We start from the raw sequence: 27,977 nt of genomic DNA on the forward strand, positions 1-27,977 counted from the left end.
TGCAGCAGATATGTGTCCTGATTCATGGCTACTGCAGTAGTCATGCTTCATGCATCCTGGTTCCATCCAAAAGAAGTCCAAACACTCTCATTTGGGCCACCAAAACTATCAGTGAGAGGACAGCTGAGTCACTTAGTTCACTTAACATTCCAGAGCGATCCTCTGTTCTCTTGGCTAACAGAAGAAAATATAACAGGCCTCAGTCATTTCAGAGTTTTGTTCTGCATAGATACTGTTTTAGCAAAGACCATCTAAGCCAAGATTCCAGAACAGGAGACCTTGACCTCTGTAAACAAGACTACGTAGCAGACTTCATCTGGCAAGTATTCATTTTGATATGCAGGTTGAGAGCTGCAAACCATGCTGTCATTCAGATTCGAAGTTCCACTCTCCTCCTCTTCTCCCGTTATTTAGAAATGGTCTGACCAATCTGGGTGTTCTGGGAAAAGATAACATCCAACAGGTGGACGTGGGACGTTAAAACATCTGGTTACACCATCCACTTCCATTCTGTGCTGGCTCCTCACCCACCTTCCTTGCTGGTCTCTGTGACCCATGAACAGACTAAGCAGATTACACTCTTTTTTTTAAAATGAACAGTCCCAGTCTTTTTAAACTCTCCTCATATGAAAGCTGTTCCATGCCTCTAACCATTTTTGTTGCCCTTCTCTGAACTTTTTCCAATTCTAATTTATCTTTTTGAGATGGGGGTGACCAGAACTGTATGCACTATTCAAGGTGTGGGCATGCCATGGATTTATATAGCAGCCCTAATCAACTCCAAATTAGCAAAAGCATATCTTTCTGAAGAAGGATTTTTCTCTTCATACAGTAATCACTGGTATCAAATCTAATCCAGCAACTACAGTAAGAAATTGCCTCAAGCTTCTAGGCCACATGTTTGCTTGCACACATGATGCCCCTAGCCAGACTTCACCCTGTGTCCGTTACAAGGCTGGTTAAGGTCAAGGCATTGTGACAGTCAGGCTGGAAGGCTGCAAGAGGATGCTAGAAGGCAGATACATTAGTCCCAGAATGTTAAAGGCCCTCTTCCCTAGTTGCTGAGAAGCGGTTACCTCAGGTCAATGAGGGACACCTGATTCCAATTAAGGCCGGCCTGAGGCCTTTAAAAACCCCTCCTCTGGTGAGAGAAAAGGGGGAAGAGAGAGACACGCTGCTGCCAGGCTAATGGCAGTTGGGAAATAAGCTTCTTCAGGGTGGGAGGGTGGACTCCTTCCCGTAGGGGAAGCTGCCAAACCTGAGGCCTGCTGGGGGAAGGACTGACACCCCAGGGCGACACCCTGCACCCGGGAGGAGGCAGAGAAAGGTACCCCACTGGGTTTTCTTTGTTTATGAGACTATTTTCCTTTTTGTTTGGTGGAAGATCAATCCTCTACGCCAACCTTCAGGCCTACCCTTAAAGTACGACCAAGGGAGTACAGAAGGGGGAAGGCAAACCCTGCAGCGAGTGGGGCTGATTACCCCAGGCCTGCCATCGCTAGAGGGGGAAGCACTAAATCTGGTGAGACGAAGGAGGTGCATTGCTACAGCATATAGTGAGCATACAAATGGTGGTCCCAGTGTGTATCATGTCAGCTCTAAACTGGTGGGTAGACCACAAGAATGTTCAGAGCCCTTTTCTCCATATCTCCCCTTGAAAGATGTTGGTCACAGATGCATCAAGTACAGGTTGGGGCGCACATCTGGACTGTGTCCATAAACAAGGGACTTGGTCTCAAAAGGACTGTTCTACTGAACACAAATTCTTGCCCACAACATATCTGCAGTGTACTGTATGAACAATCAAGGAGGTGCCTTCTTATCACCCCATATCAAGAGTCAATGAAGTTATAGATACAGTGTTTATGAACATGGGATATCCTGTCACTTTTCATCTTCCAGGAGCCAGCAGCAACCTAAAATACTTCCTAAACAAGCAATCCATCTCCAACCACAAATGGTCTCTGAACAGCTCCATCCTTAAACCAGTATAATGGGAAATTCTATTATAGACTTGTTTGCCACTAAAGACCATATGAAATGCCCAACCTTTTGTTCTAGGGAGGCACGAGCCCTCAATCATTGCAAGACACCTTCTTCATAGAGTGGGATGAAGGTCTCATATATGCAATTGTGCCGATTTTCTTGATTCCAAGAGTGATGTGCAAAATCAAACAGGTTGCAGTCATACTGTTACGGCTATCTTCAGGACAGTTCTAGCTAACATAGCTCCTTAAAATGTCTGTCTAGGCTTCTGTACCACTGCAAGACAGTCCATTCATAATATCACAGAAACAAGGTGAGGTACTTCATCCATGCCCAAAGTCACAATATTTGATAGAATGGATGTCGGTCACCTGAGTGCAACCAATAGAAGCTGTGCACTACAAGTACAAGAGATTCTGCTGCAAAGTAGAAGGCTCTTCACAAGGAAGACTTACTCCTTTAAATGAAAAGATTTGCAATTTGGGCAGCCAAGCACAATCTCAACCCACTGAAGGCTTCTGTACCAAAAATCCTCAACTATATTTTATATTTGAAACACCTTGGACACTCTTCTATCAAAGTCCACCTGGATGCAGTCTCGCCACACTACCCTCCAGTACAGTCATGCTCAGTTTTTTTTCTCACCCTCTAGGATCCAGATTTCTAAAGATGTTACTGCATAATTACCAACCAGTCAACAGAATGCCCTCCAAGGTGGGATCTTAATGTTATTCTTACAAATCACATGGAGCCCCCCTTTGAACCTCTTTCTGAATGCTCTTTATATCACCTTACTCTGAAGACAGCCTTTTTAGTCACCATTACATCAGCGAGAAGAGCCAGCAAATCCCAAGCTCTCATGGCTGACCCTCCTTACACCACATTCCACGGAGATAAGGTTTGGTTGGCAAAAAATAACTTACATGGACACTGTCTATTCAGTTTAAAAAGGATAAGTATATGTGCCTCTGAATCTTCTTTAAAGTTTTTATTGTTTTTCACCCATGCTTTCCTTTAAAGTTTTTTCTCTCCTCTTTCGCTGTGTGAAAGACACACACAAAGAGGGAAATCTTGATTATGGTTAAACAATATACAGAAAGTGAACAAACTGGGGAAAAAATAGATTTTTTTTTCCCAATAGCTTTCATTTACAGTAATGGGAAGTTTGGCATGGGGAAATAGAGGGTATTTTTGTGTTTTGTTTTGTTTTTGACACAAGTATTTTTTAGTTGACTGTGTCCTTTTAAAAAACTGAGAAATGTATTATTCCTTTGCAGTAAATAGTAACATTTATTGTTGAGCTGATGCAGAGAAAAGCATGCATTTTTTTTCAGGAAGAAGCAACCTGTTGAATAAACAAAATCTTCTTGGAAATTAGGATGAAAAATTATATGTAGCTATTTTCCTCCTGGCAACTAACTTAAATTTGTTCGTATGGAATTTCTAATTATAGTGACTAATTCGTTCAACATTAAATTTGCCAAGATGATAGTATTGCCTGTTTATCCCTTGAGTAAGGGTAGAGTTACACTGCAATCATTTAGTCTTCTGCCAAGATGTTTCTTCATTGTTCAGACCTAAACAAAGCTGCTTTGTACTTTACAGATTTGATTTCAGAATGCCCTTGGGCTTCTCTGTAGGGCAAGGTCTTAAGTCCCACCAGTTCTTCCCATTGGATACCAGCTTACGTCTAATTATACATAAGAACTTAAGCTGTCTTTCTTGCATATATGAAGTGGAATGAGACCACAGCTTATCTTCTGTTGGTGAAAAAAATTAGATGGAGGAAGCTAGAATTTGAATTTCAGCCATTATTTTCTTCCTTTTGTGCAAAGGAGTCAAGTTTCCTAATTGCAATGTCCACTACAGCACTGAGATCATACAGTTAGAAAGTACACAAAAATACTCAGTCCTGGCCTTGTGCATATACTGAACGAGAATAGTAGCAAGATGAAACCCTGTACAGGAACGTCCTTAGGATTGATGATACAAATACAGTCTTCTGGGGCTTCAGCCCAGAAGAAACAAAGCTGCTCAAGGAGCCCCATCCCACTCTCACATGGAAATAACTTCAGGCAAGTCAACAGTACTTCATGTTCACTGGAACTGAAGGCAGCTGATAAATCTAATATCAGCATAGACACCTGATCACTGCCCATTGCTGGGATGAGATTGTTGTCCAATGTGACAAGGTGGTTTCTATGCAGTATCCAGATCTGTAACCAGAGTGACGGGGGCTAGGGAGATCTAAGGCTTCTAGTTATTGTGACTCTTTTTTTACCAGTCTTCTCAATTGCTAATTGTGGCAACTTGAGCAGCTGTGCATTCATGTTATATAGTATTCTCTGAGAGAGAGATTTTATATATAACATATATTGCACACACACATGCGTGGATATATAATGCTTCAAAGTATGTGTCAGTGTCTATCACTGTTCGTGTGTATGGCAGGGAGTAAAGCTGGCTTCTGTTCCCACTCAAAGGGGACATAGACTCACACGAGAAGACTGATCTTATAGATAGCGCTTAAACTGAGGGAGCTCATGAAACATCGCTCTTCCAAAGACAAAGGCCCTAAGCAGTCAAAGATCCAGTACTAATATGTCACTGATACTCCTGACAGAGTTGAGTAAGGGCCCAAGATAAGCCCTGGAGACATGTTCCTAGTACTGAAGAAGTGACTAGAACTGGAACCAGCTCCATATTTCCCCTTGGCACCACCTTCTGAAGAAGAGAAATACTACTTCTCACCATCACCGACACTCCTTGACAACGTCAAGCAGAGATCCATCTCCTATGCCACTGGAGAATGACCCCCAAGGAGAGCATAAGGGCTTCAGATCACTGCCCAAAAAGGTCTGCAAGTGGGACTGGGTTGTGCAGTCTGAACCACATCAGCATCTGTATGGTATTTCAGCTTGGCCATATTGGCATTACTGAGGTCCTTCATCCTGTGTGTCAAATAAATTACCCTCTTGTGCTTCTAGCAGGAGGAGGAGATCCCACTCTCTGGCACTATCATTGGTTAGGTCACCCACACTGGAAACACATGTGGGGCTGCAGGAGATGACACGGGGGCTACCACAATGATCCCTGTCTCCTTCCAAGGAAACATTCTTATCTCTGGATGAAGCAGTGACCCCAACCTAGCCCCCACTATCGTGATCAGTGACTTTAAAGCCTTCCAGGACTTCTAGTCCAGAATTGTGGAGACCCTTGATATTGAGACCAAATTCATACAAGAAAAGTCTTAAGTTTTTTGATATTTTCAGTGTATCCACTCATTAGCGAGTGGATAGAGGAACTGGAAGGACTATGGTAGATCCTGGCCATTTCTCCGCTCACTTGGAAGTGGAAAGAAAAGAAGTATTACGTGCCCTAGAAGGGCTTAGTGTTTCTACGCTCACCCAAACACAAGTACAAGAAAAACTAAAGTTCACTAAACATATTCATATGGACAAGGATCCTAAGAAATTAGACCTTTTTGGATGCAAGGCACATTCATCATCCTCACGCAGCTTTGAGTAGGGAGCTACCAGGCATTATTCACTAAATACAGTTGCTTCACATGTGAGAGGGTCACTTCTTTCAAAAATCCTACAGGAGTACAGTGATGAAATGAAGGAGATCATTAAGGAGGTCCAGATGGACACAAGGACATTGCTGCAGGTAGCCATGGTCACATCTGATACATCTGCAAGGTCATTGGCCATGGCTGTCACAATCAGATGAGCCTTGTGGCTCCCGACATTGAGCATACCAAGTACAGTTCATGATAGAGGACCTATCCTTTCAGAAGATGGAGCTCTTCAATCAAAGGACAGACAAAGTACTCCACTTCCTCAAGGACTCAAGGGTCACACTATGGTATGTCGGAATTTACACACTCTCCCTACAAAAAGCCATACAAGTACCCACCAGCAAAGGCAGAAGATGTTTTCCTTCCCCCAGGGCAGAGAGCCCACAAAGCAAAACCCAGGTATTGTAGGGGACGCCAGACTTCTGCCTCCTTAACCAATCCAGTGTCTTTGCAGAGAACAGATTTGACAGGAGAGTGAAGCAGTTACATCACTTTGTCATATCACAGCTGATTTGAAGCCTGGCCCCATGTCCAAGGACCCCTTTCCACCAGGCCTGTGTGGTTATCACAGCTGTCAAATGAACATTAGACATCACTGCCCAAGGCTTCCTTTTACATTTCCACTCCCTATGCACCCCTCCTTTCCAGTCCTCCTTTTTTGTTTTGTAAAGCTCTGCCACCTGTTCATCATCATTAGCTGCACAAAAATAAAGTTGTAGGGATGAAACTAGCCGATGCTTAGGAAGTATTTTGTATTTATGTGCTGTTTTGGGAAATATTCTTCACTTTACATCCCTCCAACTCTTTAATCAAACATGTAAAACCTAATTAGGAGAATATCTGTGTAAAAAGAGAAATTAAGTAGCTTATCTTCCATTATGCCATTATAATGGAGAAAAATAATTTAGATAATAAACTAATTAGGTTAAAAACAAGTTGATAGTAATATTCCTACAATATATTTGTGTTTTTTATGAAAACTTTTGCATATTAGAGAATGTGTATGTTGAAGTGAGTGCATGTGAAAGAAATAATCCTTCAGGACCTTGCTGGTTGGCTACTAGTCATGCAAATTAGCATACACAATACAGAATCAGTACAGCCAATATAACATCTAAACACCACCTGGGTTAAAATGACCTATTGATTTAAATGGGGAAGCTATCTGTATATGAAGTTTAAAATATACAAGTCTTTTAATTTTTTTCCAATTGTTTTTGTTCTGTAGTTTCACCAGTGATAATTAAAGAATGGGCTGCTTACAAAGGAAAATCTCCCCAGACCCCTGAGCTGGTGGAAGCGCTTGCATTCAGGGAATGGACCTGTCCCAATCTGAAGAAGCTGTGGCTGGGAAAAGCAGTAGAGGACAAGAACCGAAGAATGAGGGCATTTTTGGCCTGTATGAGATCAGATACACCAGCAATGCTCAATCCAGCTAATGTGCCCACTCATCTTATGGTGCTCTGTTGTGTATTAAGGTGAGGGTTTATCACAAGTTAAAATAGCATAAAAGAAATGTTACTACATTGTATAATATATTGCTCTAGCAAGTCTTTCTCTAACCCTGCATTAAACTGTGACTTTGAAAATTAATAATTCATATTGCAAGTATTTTTGGAAGAAATGACTTCCTCACTTCTATGATTCTTAAAAGTGTGCTAGCTACTTGTCAGTTTTTCAGCTAATTCCATAGAGAGTTGAAAGAAGAAAAATTGGCTATCTCATAGTTTCTTGTTATATTTAAGGCCTCTAAGCAGGGGCGGTTCTATAAATTACGGCGCCCCAGGGGCGGCCGGGGCAGAAGTGTCTGCGGCGGGTGCGCTGGTTCGCAGCTCCGGTGGAGCATCCGCAGGCATGTCTGCGGGAGCTCCGTCTGAGCCGCGGGACCAGCGCGTCCGCCGCAGTCATGCCTGCGGGAGCTCAAGCGGAGCCGCGGGAAGAGGGGACCCTCCACAGTCATGCCTGCGGCAGGTCCGCTCGTCCCGGGCTCCGGTGGACCTCCCGCAGGCATAACTGCGGAAGGCCCGCCAGAGCCAAATGCCGCCCTGCCCCGACAATGCCGCCCCACGCGCCTGCTTGGCGCACTGGGGTCTGGAGCCGGCCCTGCCTCTAAGTAGCCAGACACAAACATTGCCTTTTGGGTCACAGAAACTGGCACTGTACATTCTCAAAGAAAAAACAAAAGGTGCTGCAGAAAATAATTGCTTAGTGCTTTATGGGTTTGGAAAGCTCATGTAAATGATTTCCCATTTACCAGGTACTAGGATTCGCTGTATTAGGCTTGCTGGTTCCCTTCCTTGATTTGACTGGCCCACATGAGATGTGCAGAATTAAGAAGGAAGAGACTAGCCTTCAATTTCGGAGCTGAATTAGGAATGAGCGCTCCTATACCTTTGGCGGGGAGGGGGCGGGAATCCCTAGTCACCTAGTAAGACCCAGCTCTTGCTTCTTAATCTGGCAGGACCCAAGATCTCAAGCTGAAAGGTGAGATTTATACGAATGGAAGAGAGATTTTAGGTATATTTTTGAGATGATAAATGTAAGTTTGCTTCCAATTTAATATTAATTTCTCTTGCCTTTTGAGTTATGTATAGTTTTTCTTTGAGCGATGGTTATTGTATTCCACTGAGGGTTGTGAGCATGGACCCGGAGCCGGAACTTTTAAAAATAGTACACCGCTACCTCAATATAACGCCACCCGATATAACACGAATTTGGATATAACGCAGTAAAGCAGCGCTCCGAGGGGGCGGGGCTGCGCACTCCAGTGGATCAAAGCAAGTTCAATATAACATGGTTTCACCTATAATGCGGTAAGATTTTTTGGCTCCCAAGGACAGCGTTATATCGAGGTATAGGTGTAGTGTCAATTGGTCTGTGCATGTGCCCTTGGTACTGCCTCATGGTTTCGACCAAGGCGATAAAGGGTGGGGTGGAATTATAAATAAGGCACTTGGCTTTGTAGGAGTAGAATACAATAGTTCCAATAATATTTTATTAAAACCCTTAACACATTTTAAAATAGTTTTTCTGTGATGTAACATAAATAGTTTATGTGAGGTATAAAAGTTTTATTGGCACTTGTTTGGAATGACCCGCATACAACTTTCTGTGACTTCACTTCTGAGTAATGTGTTCATCTCTGACTCATGTTGATGAAGCCTTTATACTACACCAGTATGTCTTATTTTTATATGTATCATCATGCATTTCTGCTTTAGGTAGTATTTTTATGGCCTATCGTACCCTTTGTTATTGAAAGCAGTGTGGGGTTCTGATGATCATGTGTGTTGTGGGGTGAGTTCACATGCAGTGTCTCATCAGTATATTTTGCTTGGACATTTACATCACATAATGGATATTTTCCTAATTCATCTACTCTAAGGAGCCAGCTCAAGGGGTATAATGTAAAAATATTGTCAAACAACATTACTATTTTTCCTTGAGTAACTTTTGACCAAATACACATTTTTATAGTATGCAAAAGTATTTGGATCAGCACAAACTGCAACAATTAATTATTGGACAAACTTCTGTTGGTGAAAGAGACAAGCTATCGAACTACACAGAACTCACCTACTGTGTCTCTCTCATGAGATCAGTAGGGCTGCAACAGTACTGCAAACAATAATTAATTTGTCATTTTCATTAGCAGTATTATCAAAATATTGTCTGGCATTAAACCCTAAGAAATCACTTCAGTCTTTTTAGCTATGTCTTATTTTTTAATTTGAAGCCTGAACAAAAAGTTTTTGGCTTCATTCTGATGGCTTTTCTGTTCACACAGTACTACTGTTTACTTTAGCTGTTAAAGTGAGGACTCTGAGTAAGTTGTCTTTGAGTGATTGCACATGTCCATTCCACTGTAGGTATTTGTGCTCTCCAGTGCACAGTTGTTGAAGAGTTTTTTCCCTTGATAGTGCCTGTTGGGGCAGCCTGAGTACCCTCTGCTGTCTCATACGCATTGGGCAGGCATAAAGGGCTGAGACCCCCACACCTACCTCAGTGCCTTCCTGCCACCTGTTACGGTTATTGAAGCTCCCTATCCTTGCTTCTGCAAGTCTTTCTTGATACCTATATATTTTACCTATGTGTAGTTAGTGTAGTCTAGTAGTTACTCAGTTTGTTAGTTTAAAAAAATTGTTTTTATTGTTTGAGCATGTACCAGCCCCGGTACAGGAGGTATCCCCCACACTCTCTGGATTTCAAGCCCTGCCACTGTTGCAGTAAGGATATGCCAAATAGAGAACCTCACCCCACCTGCCTTAAGTGCCTGGAGGAAGCTCATGTAAGGGACGAGTGCAGCATTTGTAAGGGCTTTAACCCTATTCAGAAAAAAGATAGGGCGGTCGGGTTAAAATATCTGCTTATCGAATTGGCTCTGTGTCCTCCATCTGAGCCCTCTACATTGCTCTGGATACAGAGCACCTTGGCGTTGGTCAGTAGTGCACCTGCCACGCTACTGGTACTGAGAGGCAGATTGGGATCCCCAGTACCGAAGAAGAGGCATAAGAATCGGACTCAGCACGAGGATCATCAAAGAGGATGATCTCTAATAAAAACTCAGATGGGTGATCAAAAAGGAAGCACTCCCCAGAGCACACCTCTAGACAGAGGAGTTTGTTGACTCCAGAGGCCAATGTGGGCCTGTCGAGCCTGGTTCCCTAAGCATCTTCATTGCCATTTCCTTGCCCCAGTATACCACACAGTATCTTTCTGGTACCCAGTCTACTCCTGAGGTGTTTGAGGCTGCGAAAGGATTGTTGAACCTCAGTGTTGCCATCACCAGTGGTCTCACCTGGCACCAGTGAATATGGTACCACCTCCAGTGCCTTTCCCTTCACGGTATCAAGGTACCAATGAGACTGGTACCATCTAAGGGAAAGGCACAGATGATATCCCTGTCTCTGCTGCAGAGTTGGCCTTCCTCTGCAGTCCCAATGGGTACAGTACCACCTTGCTCTCAAGGAAAAGCTTCATCCTTATCAGACTCTGAAGTGGGTTCCTATGTTTCCCAACCTCGCTGGTCCCATTGGGGGAGAGATGCCACCTGCCCACCTGGGTTTCTGCCACAATACCTGCAGGGAGTTTACAGAAGGGATCCTTGGGTTGTGTATAGCTGGGGTCCAGGGACATACTAGTGGCCCTTTTGAGACCTGTAGGTTCCCCACCCCAGTCAAGAGCATCCCTGAAGCCATCTCAGCTGGCTCCATCTACTGGGCACCAGGAGCATCGTCGCCACAAGCATCTTGGTACTGAACAGACTTGGGATCTCTTACATGAGCAACTGTAGGAACTGAACCATTAGTATTCTCTTCCTCCTCTCCTGATGAGACAGTCATGGTGGAGCCTATTTCTTCACTTCTGGGTGATTTATTTTAAGACTCATCAGGAGCTGTGAGGAGGATGGCTATGGCGCATGATATCCACCTCGAGAAGTGGGAAAAATTCCACAAGCTAGTGCACGTTCTAATCTAGCTCCAGCTAGAATAGCTCTGCCAATAAATGTGGCTTAGAGCCCACCAAGATTCTCTGGCAGACTCCAGCTTCCCTGCCTCTGACTGCTGAAAGAGTAGAGAGAAGGTACTATCTCCCCGGGGGTTTGAGCACTGTATAACCATCCTCCTCCAATGCCCCTTGAAGTTGCAGCAGCCAATGAAAAGGAATGATAGGGACACCAGACTTCAGCACCAAAGAATAAAGAGGACAAGAAGTTGGACTTATTTGGGAGGAAGCTTTATTCCACAGGTGGATTACAGCTTCACATTGTGAACCAGCAAGCTGTGCTGGGGTGCTTTGATTTCACTCGGTGGGGGATGGGTTTGAAATGGAAAGACAAGCTCCCATGTGAGGCAAAACAAGAGTTCCTCACTTGGATAGAGGAGGGCAAGTTGGTCGCCAGAAAAGCTCTACAGGCATGTCTCGATGCAGCAGATTCTGCTGCACGCAGCATGGCCTCTGCCTTCGCTTGAGGCGCTCATCCTGGTTGCACTCTTCTGGCCTCCTTCCAGAGATGCAACAGACCATTCAGGGCTTACCCTGTGAGCAGCCATTCTTCTCAGAAGAGACAGATGAGACTCTGCATAGTCTCAAAGATTCTAGAGCAACTCTGTAGACCCTGGGCATTTACACTCCAGCAGTGAAGCAGAAGGTGTTCTGTCCTCATCATTCTCAGCGTTTTTAGTGATTTACTCCTTGAGTCCAAGACCTATCATGGAGAAGGAGCAGAGATTACAAATGGTAACCCCCATCACTTCCCTTTGTATCTGCAGCCACTGGTTCAAGGCAGGCAGCATCTTCCGAGAACTAATTTTTCACTGGTAGGTTGAGAGCAGTCTACCAGTTCCAAGAGTGCCATCCTTTATTGTTCCAGTTCTTCCAAAACGCCTGTCCCACTTCAGTAGTGCTTGGGCCCACGTTGCAACAGATTGGTGGGTTGTAAGCATGGCGGAAGTGGGATATTTGCTCTGTTTTATTTTTGCCTTTCCTTTTCCTTTCCCCATCCCTCTTCAGGGACAACTCTCACAAGAAAGCAAGTCTGCAAGATATATATTTGCTTTTCCTGTGTAGAGAGTCCCTCCCTTGTTCAGGGGAAAGAGGTTTCACTCCTGATACGTCCTGATCCCGAAAGCAACACAGACAAGTCAGTCCTGTCTCCAGTACAGAAAATAGAATTTATTGGAGCGATTCTGGAGTTGACAACAGCTAGGGCCTTGCTATACAGACAAGGTTTCTTGCAATTCAAAGCCTCATTCTGAACTTGAAGCTTATCCTCTCACCATCACTATTTAAGACTGCTGAGGCACATGCCACATGCACTTACATGGTCGGGTACACCAGACCGTGCCTGAGACCCCTTCAGGGCTGAGTGACAGAGGTGTATTTTCCAAGAAGGCACCACATAGGCATGTTAGTGCGTGTCCCAAGTTGCATCTTATACTCCCTAGACTGGTGGGTAGTCCCAACCAATGTATGCAGGGGAGTTCCTTTCACTCAGCTTCAGCATTCACTTACCTTAGTCAGGGATGCCTGGATCTGAGGTGGGAGAACTCACCTGGGATACCTGCAAACACAAGGTCTTGGTCTCCCAAGATCTTAGTCTGTACATAACCTGCAGCTCCCTGATGTTTATCCTTTTAGCTTGCATAGCATTCCTTCTTCACATCAGGGAGTGCACATATTTGTGCCAACCAGCACTGTGATCACTAGGTTTTATGTAACCCCGTCTTCACTAGCTAGGAAGCAGACCTATTCTGGGACTTCTGTTTCAGCAACTCTCTATTTCTGAAGGAGGCCCACCTCCAAGAGGCTCGGAACACACTGGCAGGCTGCCTAAGCAGGTTGTTCATCAATCACCAGGAGTGATCCCTTCGCCCAGACATAGGAAGATCCATTTTCCAGCTCTGGGGAACCCCCTTAGTGGATCTGTTTGCAACAAAGGACAACGCAAAATGTCACCAGAGCAGGTCGCAACCCATGTTCACTGACTGATGCTTTTCTGCTGCTCTGGTCAGAGGGTCTGCTATATGCTTTTGCCCCGTCCCTCTTCTGTCCGGAGTTCTGTGCAAGGCGAAACAGGACAAGGCCAGTCTTACACTGATCGTGCCGGTGTGGTCCTGTCAGGACTGGCTTTCACAGCTCTTGTACCTCTGTCAGCCCCCCTTTATTACTCCTGCTTCACACTGTCCTAGCTTTGCAGAATTGTGGCCACCTCCTTCACACCAACTTCCAGGCCCTTCACATGATGGCCTGGAGACTTCTCTACCGATGTCAGCCAAGGAGTTCTGCTCCAGAGAGGTGCAGGAGGTACTGCTGAATAGTAGAAAATCATCAAGGATGACAACTGGCTAAGTGGAAGAGGTTTTCTGTCTGATTGAGGCTGAAAGGGGTCTCCCCAGTTCTTGCTTCTATTCAGTAAGTGCTGGACTATCTTTTGTATCTGAAACATCAAAGATTAGCTCAGTTAGGGTACACGTAGCAGCTCTATCAGTGTTTCACTCTTCTGTGGGTAACCATTATCTTTTTTCCAGACTGATGGTTGTAAGATTTTTAAAGGGCTTGGACAGGATGTTTCCACATGTACAGAGCCCTATTCCGCCATGAAGCCTGAATTTAGTCTTCAAGTTGATGAGTCCCCACTTTCAGCCTTTAGTGACCTAATAGTCTATGTTACACCTTTGAGTGAAAGTAGCATTTTTAGTAGCCATTACATTGGCCAGGAGAGTAGGGGAGTTGAGGGTGTTAGTATCACATCTTCTATATATGATTTCTTATGCAGACAAAGTCTGCCTTCATCCCCATCCAAGATTTGTTATGCAAGTGGTCTCCTCTTTTCACATCAAGTAGGCAGATTTACTTACCATCCTTCTTCCCAAAGCCTCACAGTAACAAGAGAGAGAAGTCACTGCTCACTCCAGAAGGCAGAAGAGATTTGTGCTTTATCTGGAGTGAACTAAGCCATTTAGATTTTCATCTCAGTTGTTCGTTGCATTTGCGGACAGAGTTTCCACACAGAGGATTTCAGCATGGCTATCCAGTTGTATTCACTTATGTTAGCAGTTGGTTAATGCCGAGCTGCTGGATAGAGTATTGGGTCATTTGACTAGGTCACAAGCAGCCTTTGAGGCATTTCTTCTGGCTCATGTGTCAATATTGGACATTTGCAAGGCAGCAACCTGGTCATAGTGTCACATGTTTGCCTCTCGCTATGCAATCTTAGCAATCTAGAGATGAAGCTAAATTTGGATGAGTGCTCCTCCAGTCTTTCTGTTCAAATGGATTCTGATCCCGCCTCCAAATAGAACTGCTTGTGAACCACCTACAGTGGAGTGGACATGTGCAATCTCTCAAAGAAGGAAAAATGGTTACTAACCTTTCCGTTGTTCTTTGAGATGTGTTGCATGTGTTCATTCCACGACCTGTCTGTGACGGGTTGGATCACAAAACCCCCCTTGGGAACTGCCAACTGATGTGCCAAGACTACTTCTGCCCCTGCTTTCCCTGCCAGCCTGTGAGTCCAGCACCCTGTCTTGCTGAGCCAGACACGCCAGTCTGCTCCAACACAGACCCGGGGTCTGAACCATGTGCCCCAAAGCTGCAGACTTCATTGAAAGCAACTTACAGAAATGTTCCTGTCTTTAACACTCAGATGCCCAACTCCCGATAGGGTCTAAACCCCAAATAAACCCGTTTTTACCCTGTATAAAGCTTATACAGGGTAAACTCATAAATTGTTCACCCTCTATAACACTGATAGAGAGATATGTACAGTTATTCCCCCTCACCCCCCAGGTATTAATACATACTCTGGGTTAATTAATAAGTAAAAAGTGATTTTATTAAATACATAAAGTAGGATTTAAGTGGTTCCAAGTAGTAACAGACAGAACAAAGTGAATTACCAAGTAAAATAAAACAAAACATGCAAATCTAAGCCTAATACAGTAATAAAACTGAATACAGATAAATCTCACCCTCAAAGATGTTTCAATAAGTTTCTTTCACAGACTGGATGCCTTCCTAGTCTGGGCATAATCCTTTCCCCTGGTACAGTCCTTGTTCCAGCTCAGGTGGTAGCTAGGGGATTTTTCATGATGGCTGCCCCCTTTGTTCTGTTCCACCCACTTATATATCTTTTGCATAAGGCGGGAATCCTTTGTCCCTCTGGGTTCCCACCCCTCTTTCTCAATGGAAAAACAGCAGGTTAAAGATGGATTCCAGTTCAGGTGACATGATCACATGTCACTGTAAGACCTCAAGCTTTCATTCCTCCCAGCCTGACTCACAGGAAGGCCTGCCTGCAAACAGAGCTGTCCACAGTCAATTGTCCTGGTTAATGGGAGCCATCAAGATTCCAAACCACCATTAATGGCCCACACTTTGCATAATTACAATAGGCCCTCAGAGTTATTTTATATTTCTAGTTTCAGATACAAGAGTGATACATTTATACAAATAGGATGACTGCACTCAGTAGATTATAAGCTTTGTAATTATACCTTACAAGAAATCTTTTGAATGAAGCATATTCCAGTTACATTATATTCATACTCACTAGCATATTTTCATAAAATCATATAGAGTGCAACGTCACACTGCCCTCCTTCCCATTTCTATCAGTGTAATTCTGGTAGGAAGGAGCTGAGGGGATCCTGGGATGGCTCAGTCCTTTATGCCTGCGTAATGTGCGCAAGACAGCAGAGGGCACTCAGGCTGTCCTGACAGTAACTGCTAAGGATCAAAACTCTCCAGCTGTGCATTGGAGTCCACAGACACCTACATGGAATGGACATACGCAACATATTGTGAAGAACAGCAGTTACAGAAAGGTTAGTAACTGTTCTTTGTTTGCTGTTGCTGTAGGTATATGGTGCAGTGGCCAGGGATCCGTATACTTCGTCGCCAGGAACTTGATGCTTTCCTTTCTCAGGCGTTGTCTCCAAAACTCTATGAACCTGACCAGCTACAGGAACTTAAGGTAATTCTTAATCCAACTTCCTTCATTAGAGAAATCTACCCCCAACTGATCCATAATATTAACATTGAGCAAGTGATGTTTTTCTCTAAAGACATTAAGCATTAAGGCCCAGTTTTTTAAAGGTGATTTAGGTATCCACTGTGCCTTGTTTGTGCTGGGAAGCTTTTCCAGGATCATTTAATCTCCTATGTTCTGAATATTGTACAGCTCTTTAAAGTATTCTTTCCATCGCTTATTCAATTCTTAGAAGTAGTAAACATATTGATAGAAAGATTAAGAAGAAAAAGGCACTAGGAAGTGACAATGTGTAACCGATTTAGGAGCCTGTTTCTCATTTTCAAAAAGGATTTAAGTATCAGAGGGGTAGCCGTGTTAGTCTGGATTTAGGCACTTTAAAGTCAATGGGATTTCAGGCTCCTAAATCAGGTGTTGCAACACTGAGCACCATAATGCCTAAATATCTTTAAAAATCTGGTGTGTCCCTTCAATGTATATAGGTCACTTAGTATGTGGGCTGGTCTACACTGGGGGGGGGCGTATCGATCTAAGATACGCAACTTCAGCTACGTGAATAGCGTAGCTGAAGTCGAAGTATCTTAGATCGATTTACCTTGTGTCCTCACGGTGCGGGATCGACGTCCGCAGCTCCCCGTGTCGACTCTGCTACCGCTAATCTAGATTAGACGCGATATATCAATCCCTGAAAAATCGATTGCTACCCGCCGATACGGCGAGTAGTCTGGACGTACCGTGTGAAATGCAAACTTTTTAAGTGCAGCAAAGACTGATACTCACTCAGTTATAGTGTATTGTTTATATTATGAAAAGAATAAAGTTTTTTTTTTTTGGTGAGATTTTATTCTTACTATTTTATGATAGCCCTTTGAAAGCTTAAACCAGAAATCTGTTTCTGAAGAGAGCTCTATTTTTCTTCTTCTGAGGTTGCTCTTGAATCATCATTTTGCTGATTTAAATAAATAGATTTCTTTGTTTAGGGTCAAAAGATCATTGTAGCATTTATTTTGGGTGGAGAAACACAGAGAAGTTTATGTAGACTTAAAAGCATAAATAAAGAGGTGGGGGAAGCAGTCTTCCAGCACTGATTGTGTTCCATAAATATTAACTTGCATACTTTTAAAAGACTTTAGCAGAGATGCTTATCTTTCTAGATACAATTATATATTATGAAGTAAACATAACTAGCTAACCCGGGGTGGGGAACCTTTTTTCTGTTGGGGCCATTGACCCACAGAAAAAATGAGTCGCAGGCCACACACAGCCCTGCGGGGGGGCATGGAGGCATGGGGCTTTACCCCACAGCAAAGCAAGCCGGCGCTCACGTCTCCAGCCCTGCAGAGGGCATGGAGGTTTGTGGCTTCCGTAGGCTCCGGGGTGCGGCCAGAAATGAGGGGTTCAGGGTGCGGAAGGGGGCTCCGGACTGGGGTCGGGTATTGGGGTGTGGGAGGGGGTGCGGGCTCCAGCTGGGGGTGCAAGCTCTGGGGTGGGACTGGGGAGTTTGGAGTGTAGGAGGGGGCTCCAGGGGTTTGGAGTACAGGAAGAGGTTTGGGGTGTGGGCTCCGGGAGGGAGATTGGTTGTGGGAGGGGGCTCAAGGCTGGGGCAGGGTGTTGGGATGCGGGTGGTTGTGTGGGGTTTGGGAGGGAGTTAGGGTTCTGACCTGGGGCAGGAAGTTGGGGTACAGGTGTAGGTGTGGGGAGGGAGTTAGGGCATAGGAGGGACCTTTGTATGTCTCTGTCTGTCTTCACAGTGGCACCCTCTTAGAACCCCTGTCCAGAATTCTGTGCCCCAGAATGGAGAAAATGGCAAGGTTTATTCCTGTATTTATAACTGACAGATGGATCTTGAGCCCATCCAACACTCTCTGCTAAATGAAAATGAAAGAAAGCTTTAGCATGGGGCAAGGAGTTGGTGACTTGAAGCAACCCACTCAGTCTTCTTTATGTTGTTGGAAGATGGCCAATGGGGTAAAGGAATAGGAAGTGTTCCACTTCTGTGGCCTCACACTAAAGGAATAGTTGTATATAGTCTTCCAGAGTCCCCAGTATAAGAAGTAGAGCCCAACCAAGCCAGAGAGGACTGTGTCTTCCTACAGTAACTTGAAGATGATTGCTCCAAGCTAGTGCATGAGCATGTGCTGTACTGAACTGAATGGGCAGACAGCAAAAACATCTTTTTTTCCCCAAGTTGAGATCCACAGTTAGAAGACGACACTACAGGGAGAAGCAGCAGCCTGTGGCATTGCTCTCCCTAGTAGCTGGAGCAGATGCAGTTCACCTAGATTTCAGCTATCTAGGCTCAGACAGGTATATGCATTGTGTTTCCTCCTGCCACCAGGATCCAGCCAGTGGGATGCTGCAGAGATCATGCATTCTTTGTATGTTTTCCTATGGTGTCAAGCAGGCTATATCTTGTCAGAGCCTTAGCTGCCTGTGTTTACTGCTAGCCCCCAGCTGTGTATTCTCTCTGTCTGATTCTTTAAGCAAGTCAGATATCATCTTTAAGAAGCCATGTCCTATTTCTCCCACTCGTTTCAGGAAGGATCCTCTGGCTATCATCCAGCCGTAAAAAGAAGTTGCATAAGGAAATGCATGCAAGAAAACCAAATCAATTGACCCCAGTGAATCCCACATTTTAAGTATTAAAGAGCTAATAAATCCCATGAATGATAATGCGAAAGAACATAATCTTGAGTCTAGATCAGAATCTTATTTGGATTGTTATTCAGCAGATAGAGAGAATAAATCACTTTCCAGGATCCTCGCAGCCCAAGGATGCCTGAAAAGCCCAGACTAAAAATATATATATATATATATATATATAATATATATCCAAAAGGAAATGAGGGAAGAGAGATTCTTCATTGTCATCTTTCTCTTTAAGCTTTTAATTACCAGAAGAAAGGAGATAATGAGACCTAGGACAGAATGCAGTCAGCCAAAATGAGCACATGCTGGGTTCTTACAGGTCTGCTCATCTGTTGCTCTCAAAGCAAAAGCTCTCAAGAAACCTGTTTCAGCCATTGCGAATGGGATAATTTGCAGAAGTTCTTCTCTGATTTGCTAAAAAGCAACATATCAGATTCCTGAAAGCAGCATCACTAAGTCCTCTCATCATTCACAGTTGCCCATATGGAGCCTGAACTGAGTCATTCAGGACCGTTGCTGAGATCAGTGTCTCCATATTTTCTCACACTCAGTTTCTCACACTCAGTTAAGGAAAGTCTTAAAATAAATGCTTTAATCATTCAGCTACAGTATGTCACCTTCCTTCAGGATAAGGTGGTTAACGGTGCTGACTCAGTAGTCAGACCAAAGGATAACTATATTTTGCACCATCAGAGAGGCAGCGTACCTCTCTCCAGGAAAACACATACGCAGCTTTTGTCCAAATCATGAACATCTCTTGAGTGAGACACCCTAAATGTTTAGAAGTATGATCAGAATATATTTGCACATGTCTGAGGCCTACAGAAGTCAACACAAGTACTTTATCCTGCAGCAGGCTGGGGGAGCCATACAAAGTCTCAATGGCAGGATGGATCAAGACATGTATCTCAGGGTCTCACAAAGCTAACTGGGCAACCCTATTTGTAGGTATTGATGAAAACTCAAATGGCATCTTCATGGCCAAAAGGTGGGTTGTGGCATATGAGGAAATCTGCAAGGCATTAACTTGGTCTTTATTCCTCACGTTCTCATAACCCAACACTGTAGACATAAAGTCCTCTGCAGATTTTGTTTTGTGTGTGTTAACAAAGTAGACAGTCTTGCCCCTGTCTCCAATTTCAGTGGGTAGAGGTGGAAACCCCACTGTGAAGACTGCTGGACACAAAGGTTCCAGCAAAAGAATTCCCAGAGGAGTATAAATGTTTTTTGTTTCTGAGAAAAATGAGTGGCAGAGACAAGGCCACTGATAAACAGGATATTTTACCTTAAAACATTGTGTTTGTTGATAGAGAATTTTTTTCTCCATCAACAAGTTTTTATTTTTAGGTTGTGTGTAGGATTAATTTGGAATATTTCTATAATACTTGTTGGTAACTGCAAATGAAATACTTAATGCTCCATTGTTACTGTCTTCACACACAACTGCTGCTTTTTTCTGTTGAAGTCAGGCACAGAAGGAGCATGTGGGTTTGAACACAGCTGCATATCTGCAAAGTGATTTGGATCCTCTTTTTGTGATCTTGGAGATCTCTGATTTATGTGCATGAAAGATAAGCAATTTAATTACTATTGAAAATTAATGGCAAATGTTCCCAAGGAAGGATTGACATCTTCACATGTCAACTGAACAGGAAGAGTTTACTCCTGAGGGCATTCTGTGCCAAAAAATTAAAAATTCTGCGCACAATATTATTAAATTCTGCGAAATTCTGCAAGCTTTATTTGTCAATAAATAAATGCAGAGGCTCCAGCATGGCACAAGCCACTGGCTGCACAAAGATAGAAGATCACCCTGCAGCCTCCCCACCCCCAAGACACGGATTCAGTGGTGAGGCTGCACCCGACCCTGACACAGCACAAGGCCTGGGCGTACCACAGAAATGCCATGGGGCCCTGTCCCTCTGGGCCAGGTGCCCCAGGTGTGGGGCAGACAGGCTCAACCAGGCAGGGTTCAAGTGTGGAGGGGCTCAGTGTGGGGGGAAAGGATTCTGTGTGGGACAATCTGGGTGCAGGCAGCTCAGTGGGGGGTCTAGGTGTGGAGGAATCTGGATGCACCAAGGCTTGTTTGGAGTGCAGGGCCAATGGGACTCTGCAGGGGCTTCCAGGTGAAGGTGGTTGGGGCTCAGTGGAAGGGTCTGGGTGTGTGGGTCTCAGCAGAGGGGGCTGGGTGCTGAGGGAGTTGGGCTTGGTGGGGTGTGGGTCTGGGTGCAGCTAGTTGGGGGTCAGTGGCGTGGGGCTTGTCAGGGTGGGGGTTTGAGTGCAGAGAGCTCAGTGAGGGGTGGCCTGCATGCCGGGGTTGGGGTCCAGAGGCAGAGGGTCTGAGTGCAGGGAGGCTCCAGATGCAGGGATTGAGGCCCCGTGGGGTGGGGTTCGGGTATGGAGGGCTAGGGTGGTTCTGGGTGTACAAGGTGAGGCTTGGCAGGGGTCTCAGGGTATGGGAGGTCCAGATCCATATGGGTTTGGCGGATGGGGGAGCAGCTCCCTGTACAGAGACCCCTCCCTGCGCAGCTGAGGTGCGATGGGGGCAGGAAGCAAGGGAGGACGCTGAGCTTCCTGCAGCTGGAGGAGGTTTCTGGGGGTGGGTCTGACACAGCCTCAGCCACTCCTTGAGGGGAAGAGGAAGTCCATCCTCTCCTGCCCAGCCGGGACTAGCAGCTGATCCCAGCTCAGGATAGGAACCACTGGCTGGGGTGTACCCAGCCCTGTGGTGATTTACCTCTCTGCTGGTTGCTCTGGGTGCCTGAAACAGTGTACCTGCGCAGCTAGGGAGTGGTGCAGAACTGCTCTTGCTCTTCCCTTTGCTTCCCTGTCAGAAAGTCATTTTTTCTGTGGGGAAGCAAAGAAATCTGCAGGGGACATGAATTCCGTGCATGCGCAGTGACACAGAATTCTCCGGAGTAAGAGTTATCTTGTTTACACACCGAAAATAAATGCTCCTTATTTTCTTTCCATTATCTCCTCTTATCCCTCAACCAGTCTATTATTTTACTGTCACATAGTCATTCTGCACTCTTTCAGCTCCAACTCTTCATTAATAAAATTTGTTTTTCTAATGATACAAGACTGCCTTTCCCAATTTCTACAGATGCTGACACAATTTTTCAAAGATGGCAACCTAGAGCTAATAGAAATTCCTTTGCAAAGGAAGTGGGCCAGAGGGGAAAAACACAATGTTTCAGAACCGAAACATTAAAAAGCGAAATCTTAAAGTTGAGCACTCCTGAGAGTTTCCAGCAGTAAACCGCAGAATCTATACTGAAAACATCAAAATATTTTTTTTATCTACAGTTTAAACAATATTAAATGCAAACATTATCACAGCAGAGAATTTCATCGAAATCTCTTAACCTTTATTTGCTGTAACATGTTCCAAGACTGTTTGAAAAATTTATGTAATCAGCTGCATAATACATGTTGTTGTGGGTGCTTTTAAAGCAGCACTAAACTGTAGTGTGCACCTTGTAAGATTTGTATACTTAAGCCTCAAACTTTGGAGTTCAGCTGAGATGCTCTTAGCACAGGATCTGGGGAGTGAGGAAGACAAGGATGGTTTTATTCCTCTTTCCTCAATCCAGTGGCTAGTTCAGATCCAGTGCAATTTATAGGAGTCTGAGTATTTTCAGAGTTTCATTAGAAACCACTGTAATCTAATTCAAACTACTGTAACTTCTATCAAAATGGGTTTAGAATTACACTACAGGTGAGTGGTATGGGGCTTGTTCATGGATAATCATAATCACAATCACCAAATGACATACTCTGTTAAACAGGAAATTATGGTAGAGTTCAGCACATTGCTTTTGTTGTAGACTTGACTGTCAACTTCTTTTAACATCAGATCACGAAGAGTAGGTAAATGGAAGCTGTATTCTGATCTGTGTGCTAACTTCAAAGTTCTATTCTTTAAACAAAAAAGTTTCTTTAGTGTGTATGTGGGGTTGCGGGGGAGAGGGGGGTGAGGTCTCCTACTTGACTGTCCAAATAATTACAACCAACAGAAAATTTAAAAAAATTAATTTCTTCTCATTTTGGGAGAAGATAGGAGAAGAATAGCATTGATAGTTTTTAACCTGCGCCTGACTTCTAGCTCCTTTTAATACTTCTAGTTAAACAAGCCCAACGCTATTTGAAGATGTACCTTTTCTCCCAGGGATGTGGTGAAGTCAGAGAGCAGCTTCTCAACTGTCAGTTGCATGGAAACATTACTTTAAATCTCACAATGGAGATCCTTGCTTGAGAACATAAGCAAACAGTACTGTCTTTGTCCTACTGTGAAAAGAATTAAAAAAAATATGATTGCTACCAATCATTAAATCAGCACAGGGCATATTTAAGGCAGCCTTCCTCTTATTCCAGTCACATGACCCCTTCCCTCTCCCACCAACATTTGGGTTTTACTTTGGCATGAATTTTATTAGACACATAAGGTAGGTGAGGTAATATCTTTCATTGGTTAAACATCATCTACCTTGTGTGTCTCATATCCTGGGACCCACATGGCTATAACACTACAACAAACATGAGTTTTTATTCTTCCCTTTGTTAAATCCCATTTCTTTAGCTAATCTACTTGTCATGACTCATGAATGAATATTAAAATATGAAATGTAAACTTGCATTATTTGAAATCAAATGTTTTCTTTTGGGGTGCTGGTCTGGGAGCAATCCTTACAATACGTACTTGTTCTGAAAGCATTTGTAGTGGTCTGCCAAAGGATTTCTAGCTTTGGAACTGGTAGGTCACGGCACATTGGACATGAAAACTTCTTCTTGATAGTCTTGTTTTTCTTCCTAGCTGTTTCCAATGTGGTTTTAGTGAGAAATATCTCAGTAATCACTAGAGCTGAAGATTTTGTGCTTTATGCTAGTGATTTTTGACCTGGGGCCCACGGACCCTTGGTGTCCACAGATTTATGTCTAGGATTTCCAAAGGGGTCCGCACTTGCATTCAAAAATTTGTAGGGGGCCGCAAATGAAAAAGGTTGAAAACCACTGCTTTATGCCATTTGGAAGCCAAATGCCAATCTTACAACTAAATGGTTTTGCATGGATTTTAAAGCAGTTCTCTAGCAGTGCTTAACGCAGTGGCCACAAAAAATCATGTCATATTTTACGTTTGTGTGATAGGAAAGCAAGCTCTTAATCAGAATGATGTGAATTTAAGGTTTAGTAGCTCATGAACTCCTAGATCAGGGGTGGGCAAACTTTTTGGCCTGAGGTCCGCATAGGGTTTCAGAAATTATATGGAGGGCCGGGGAGGGGGTCGTGGCCCGGCCTCCACCCCCATCCACCTCCCACCTGGGACTCCTGCCCCATCCAAGCACCCCCTTCCCCGTCCGCCCCCAGAACCCCTGTCTCTGACTTCCCCCTGCTGGCCCATCCAACCCCCTCATCATTCCTGACTGCTCCCCCCCCCCCCCCCGGGACCCCTGCCCCATCCAACCACCCCATCTCCCTGTCCCAACTGCCTCTGGAACCCTTCCCCTGACTGCTCCCTGCTGCCCCATCCAACCCCTCCTCTCATTCCTGACTGCCTCTCCAGGACCCCTGCCTTCATTCAACCCATTCCCCACCCTGTGACCGCCCCGCCCCCTATCCACACCCTCGCCCCCTTCCAACCCACCCGAACTCCCCTGCCCTCTATCCAATACCCCCCCCCCCCCGGCTCCCTGCCCCCTTACCTTGCTGCCTGGAGCGCTGGTGGCTGGTGACGCTACAGCCGTGCCACCCGGCTGGAGCCAGCCACACCGTCGCCACCGTGCAGCACAGAGCACTGGGTCAAGCTGGGCTCTGTTGCTGCGCTGCCCCAGAAGCTCGCAGCCCCGCCACCCAGAGCATTGCACTGGTGGTGGAGCTGAGGCTGTGGGGGAGGGGAACAGTAGGGGAGGGGCCAGGGGGTAGCCTCCTGGGCCAGGAGCTCAGGGGCCGGGCAGGACGGTCCGTGGGCCATAGTTTGCCCACCTGTGTCCTAGATCTAGAGACAGTTGCTATATATAGTTAGAAAGGTAAAAGAATCCCAGCAGTACACAACGTTAATTTCTAAGTGATTCATAGGATTTCCTTTAAATTTTCACTGGCTCCCTGACTTTGTAGTAAGATTTGTCACTGGTCCATAACTGAAAAATCTAGTCTTTTTAATTCCTTTCTTTGCTTGTGTTTGTATGGCATCAAAGGTTTTATTTTTATAGGGGATGACAATCCAGCCTCCTTGAGCATTGTAATGTTGGATGCACAGGTAGTAGACTCCAGTACCTGCACACACAGATGGTTTTATGTACAAAGTTGCTCACAAATAAAAGTCCACTTATTGAAAATCAGACTCTTAACAATTCTGTTTTCAAAATTGGCATAAATTAATAACTTGGAATTCTATCTGGTACTTTCCCTATGTTAAACTGAAATTTCATTTTCCTTAAAGATTGAGAATCTGGATCCCCGAGGAATTCAGTTGTCTGCTTTGTTTATGAGTGGTGTGGATATGGCACTCTTTGCAAATGATGCTTGTGGACAGCCAATCCCATGGGAGCACTGCTGTCCATGGATGTATTTTGATGGGAAACTGTTCCAGACCAAGCTCATCAAAGCAAGCCGGGAGAAAGTTCCTCTCATTGACCTCTGTGATGGTCAGGTAGGTAGTTTCTGAAATGCAGTGTTTTCCTGTGTTCTGAATTTTCTTTAGTGTCTAATGCAGTTTATCTGGCAGTTATTGTTGATTTAAGAGAGTGTGGTCTTCCTATCTGGAATATAGATATGTTTGGGGATGGGAAATGGACCTTAATTGTTAGGGCTCCTCTTGGGGAGAAATGGCATTTTAATTTTAATAGACTTTGAAGGAAGTAGAATGACTTCATTTTTCCTCTGTCCTGTAATCTCAGTAAACAGACTCAAGGATTTACTAGTTACTTTGAGGATGTACATGAATTCAAATTATCAAAAGACTATTATGCATACGTATGTAAGATACGTATCCGGAAATTGAAATCTTGTACATTCTCAAGGTAATCGGCAAATCAAGCAGAGCTGGCAGTTATCGCTGTTCCTTCTCAGCAGTAGCATCTTGTTTTGCATCAAGATGGCAATGCTGTCAAAAAAGGCTATGCTAACATTGCTTTTACAAACAAACAAAATCCAGTACCTGATATATTTGACAGAGAATTGTAAAGAGTGAAGTCAGGCTTACAACACCTACTATCAAAAACTCTTAATTTCTTACAGAAAACAGATTTTAAAAAAAACAACAATATACAAGTATCACAAAATATCACCAAGTGCCTGCTCATGGTAGTTAATTTTACTTCAGTATTTCCTTTTCTAAGAAGAGGAAATACTGCAGTAGTATAATAGTATAATAAATGCTTATCCCCTTTTTTGACTTCCTGGGTGATCTAGAGAGAGAAGAGTTGATAAGACTACCATTTGGCTCTATTTGTTTCTGACGCTTGGAAAATTGATTGTAGACTACTATATTAACTTGAATATGGGGATTTCTTGTGAATCAGTGAAATGTGAATAGTAGATTTTTACCCACTATAGCAAATTGTGATTTATTCATTGAAAGCTAGCTTTAGTAAGAAATATGAGTGTGTCCCAACACCAGTCTACATTTAGTATTCCTTCAGTCAGGTTGATAAACACAATTTTCATAGCACAAATACAAGATTTTAATATTTATTTGTGCACTTTTGTTTACTTGTAGGCTGAGCAGGCTGCCAAGGTTGAAAAGATGCGTCAGAGCATCCTAGAAGGATTAAATTTCTCCAGGCAGAATCACCCACTCCCTTTCCCACCTCCGCCTGCCATGCCTTTCTATCCAGCTTCTATGTATCCTCGGCACTTTGGGCCAGTCCCACCACCTCAGGGCAGGGGGAGAGGCTTTGCTGGTAAGTGAGTGGTTGACAGTACATGTACATGGATTCAAATCGGTATGAAATAAATACTGTCATGTCATTCACATTCCAAGATTGTGTTCTGATTCATCAGCCCAATTTCATAACTGTAGTGCAGTAAAATAAATGGTCAGAATATGGTCCAGCATGTCTGTTGCTGGAAGTATAATTTTTAATGGCTGTGCCCTAGTAACTGTGGAGCCTGTAGTAATACCATTTGTCTCCTTCAAGATTGTAAGTAGCTGTGCCAGTGCAAAATGCCTTGGAGGCTATTGTTTGTATGTAGAGGAGAAAAGAGGAGTAAATCCACATAAGAGGATAGGAAAAGTACAAATGATAAAACTGCCTTACTTTAAAGTGTTCACATTTGTAAGTGTTAGAGTATGAATTAATGCTTAATTTATTAAAGGAACAGGATAGCTGTTGGGGCTGAAGACAATGCCCCCACCCACGTTTTACATTTAATTTTAGTACTTTCATTTAAACAGAGGCATGTCCTAGAGTAAGCACAGGAGATGACTGAATGAAAACACCATTCTCGATTTGTTTCCCTTCCTCGTAGCAGTAGCCCACCCATAGAGGGCTACATACAAATTTATATTTAAGTTAGGAAGTTTAATAGGTTGTTTTTTTGGGTGGGTTTTTTGGTGTGGCAAGTGCTATCATGGAGGCTTGCTGCCTCAAAACTTGTAAGCATGTTAACTTACGCACTGGAGGTTCAGATCTACAGATTCACAAGTATATTTCCTACCCAAATAAAGGGTTATACTTGGTGGCTAGGAGACACATAAGCCAAGGTTGAAGTTACTCTGGATAGGACCCTCTAACTGGTGGTGAGTTGCTCTTGCATTTCATCAGCCTCTGATCTGGCTGGGCAGTGGGGCTCTCATGTGGCTGTAATCCCTCTGGCTGCTAAACCAGCAGCCTTTCTCCTGCCTTATGTGTTGAATGGCAGTAGTCACTGTGGCTGTAAAAGGAACATGGCAGCAGCTTATCTTTCAGGGAATTCCCATATACCCAGCCCCCTCACAGCTTTTCCCCTGTCTTTCTTTACCCTGGGTCTAACAGGAGTCTGTGGCTTTGGAGGCCCTTATGGGGAAACAGTAGCAACAGGCGCTTACCGGGCCTTCCGGGTGGCAGCAGCAGCAGGACACTCCGGAGCCTTCTCTGGCAATGACAACAACAGGACTAGCAAGTTTCAGGGCGGTAATTATACCAAACCCCTTTTCTTAGAGCTTCTGGCAACAGCTTCTTTCACTTCACAGTCTGGTCTCAGGCTTTCCACTGGCTGCCAGTTTTCCTGTCTCCCGAACTGTCTCCAGCTGTCACTCTTCTAGAACCTTCTCGGGTTGCTGAGAACTCA

At 44.2% G+C, this 27,977-nt stretch overlaps 1 protein-coding gene and 1 long non-coding RNA gene across 4 annotated transcripts in view; one reads left to right on the top strand and one right to left on the bottom strand.

Moving 5' to 3' along the window:
* FAM120A (family with sequence similarity 120A) overlaps window positions 1–27,977 on the top strand; it is a 123,836-nt gene that overhangs the window by 79,782 nt on the left and 16,077 nt on the right. For all 3 annotated transcript variants that reach the window (XM_045023216.1, XM_045023215.1, XM_045023213.1), the window contains exons 11-15: window positions 6,795–7,044; window positions 15,929–16,043; window positions 25,147–25,356; window positions 26,425–26,608; window positions 27,683–27,820. In XM_045023216.1, the coding sequence (XP_044879151.1) occupies window positions 6,795–7,044; window positions 15,929–16,043; window positions 25,147–25,356; window positions 26,425–26,608; window positions 27,683–27,820 (897 nt within the window). The remainder of the gene's footprint in view (window positions 1–6,794; window positions 7,045–15,928; window positions 16,044–25,146; window positions 25,357–26,424; window positions 26,609–27,682; window positions 27,821–27,977) is intronic.
* Window positions 10–27,972, bottom strand: LOC123373927. Its single transcript, XR_006580941.1, has 3 exons — window positions 27,736–27,972; window positions 22,867–22,997; window positions 10–439 (listed from the first exon to the last, which is right to left on the bottom strand). It is a non-coding gene; the product is annotated as an uncharacterized LOC123373927 (long non-coding RNA).

Source organism: Mauremys mutica, chromosome 7, assembly GCF_020497125.1.
Source record: "Mauremys mutica isolate MM-2020 ecotype Southern chromosome 7, ASM2049712v1, whole genome shotgun sequence".
NCBI lineage: Eukaryota > Metazoa > Chordata > Testudines > Geoemydidae > Mauremys > Mauremys mutica.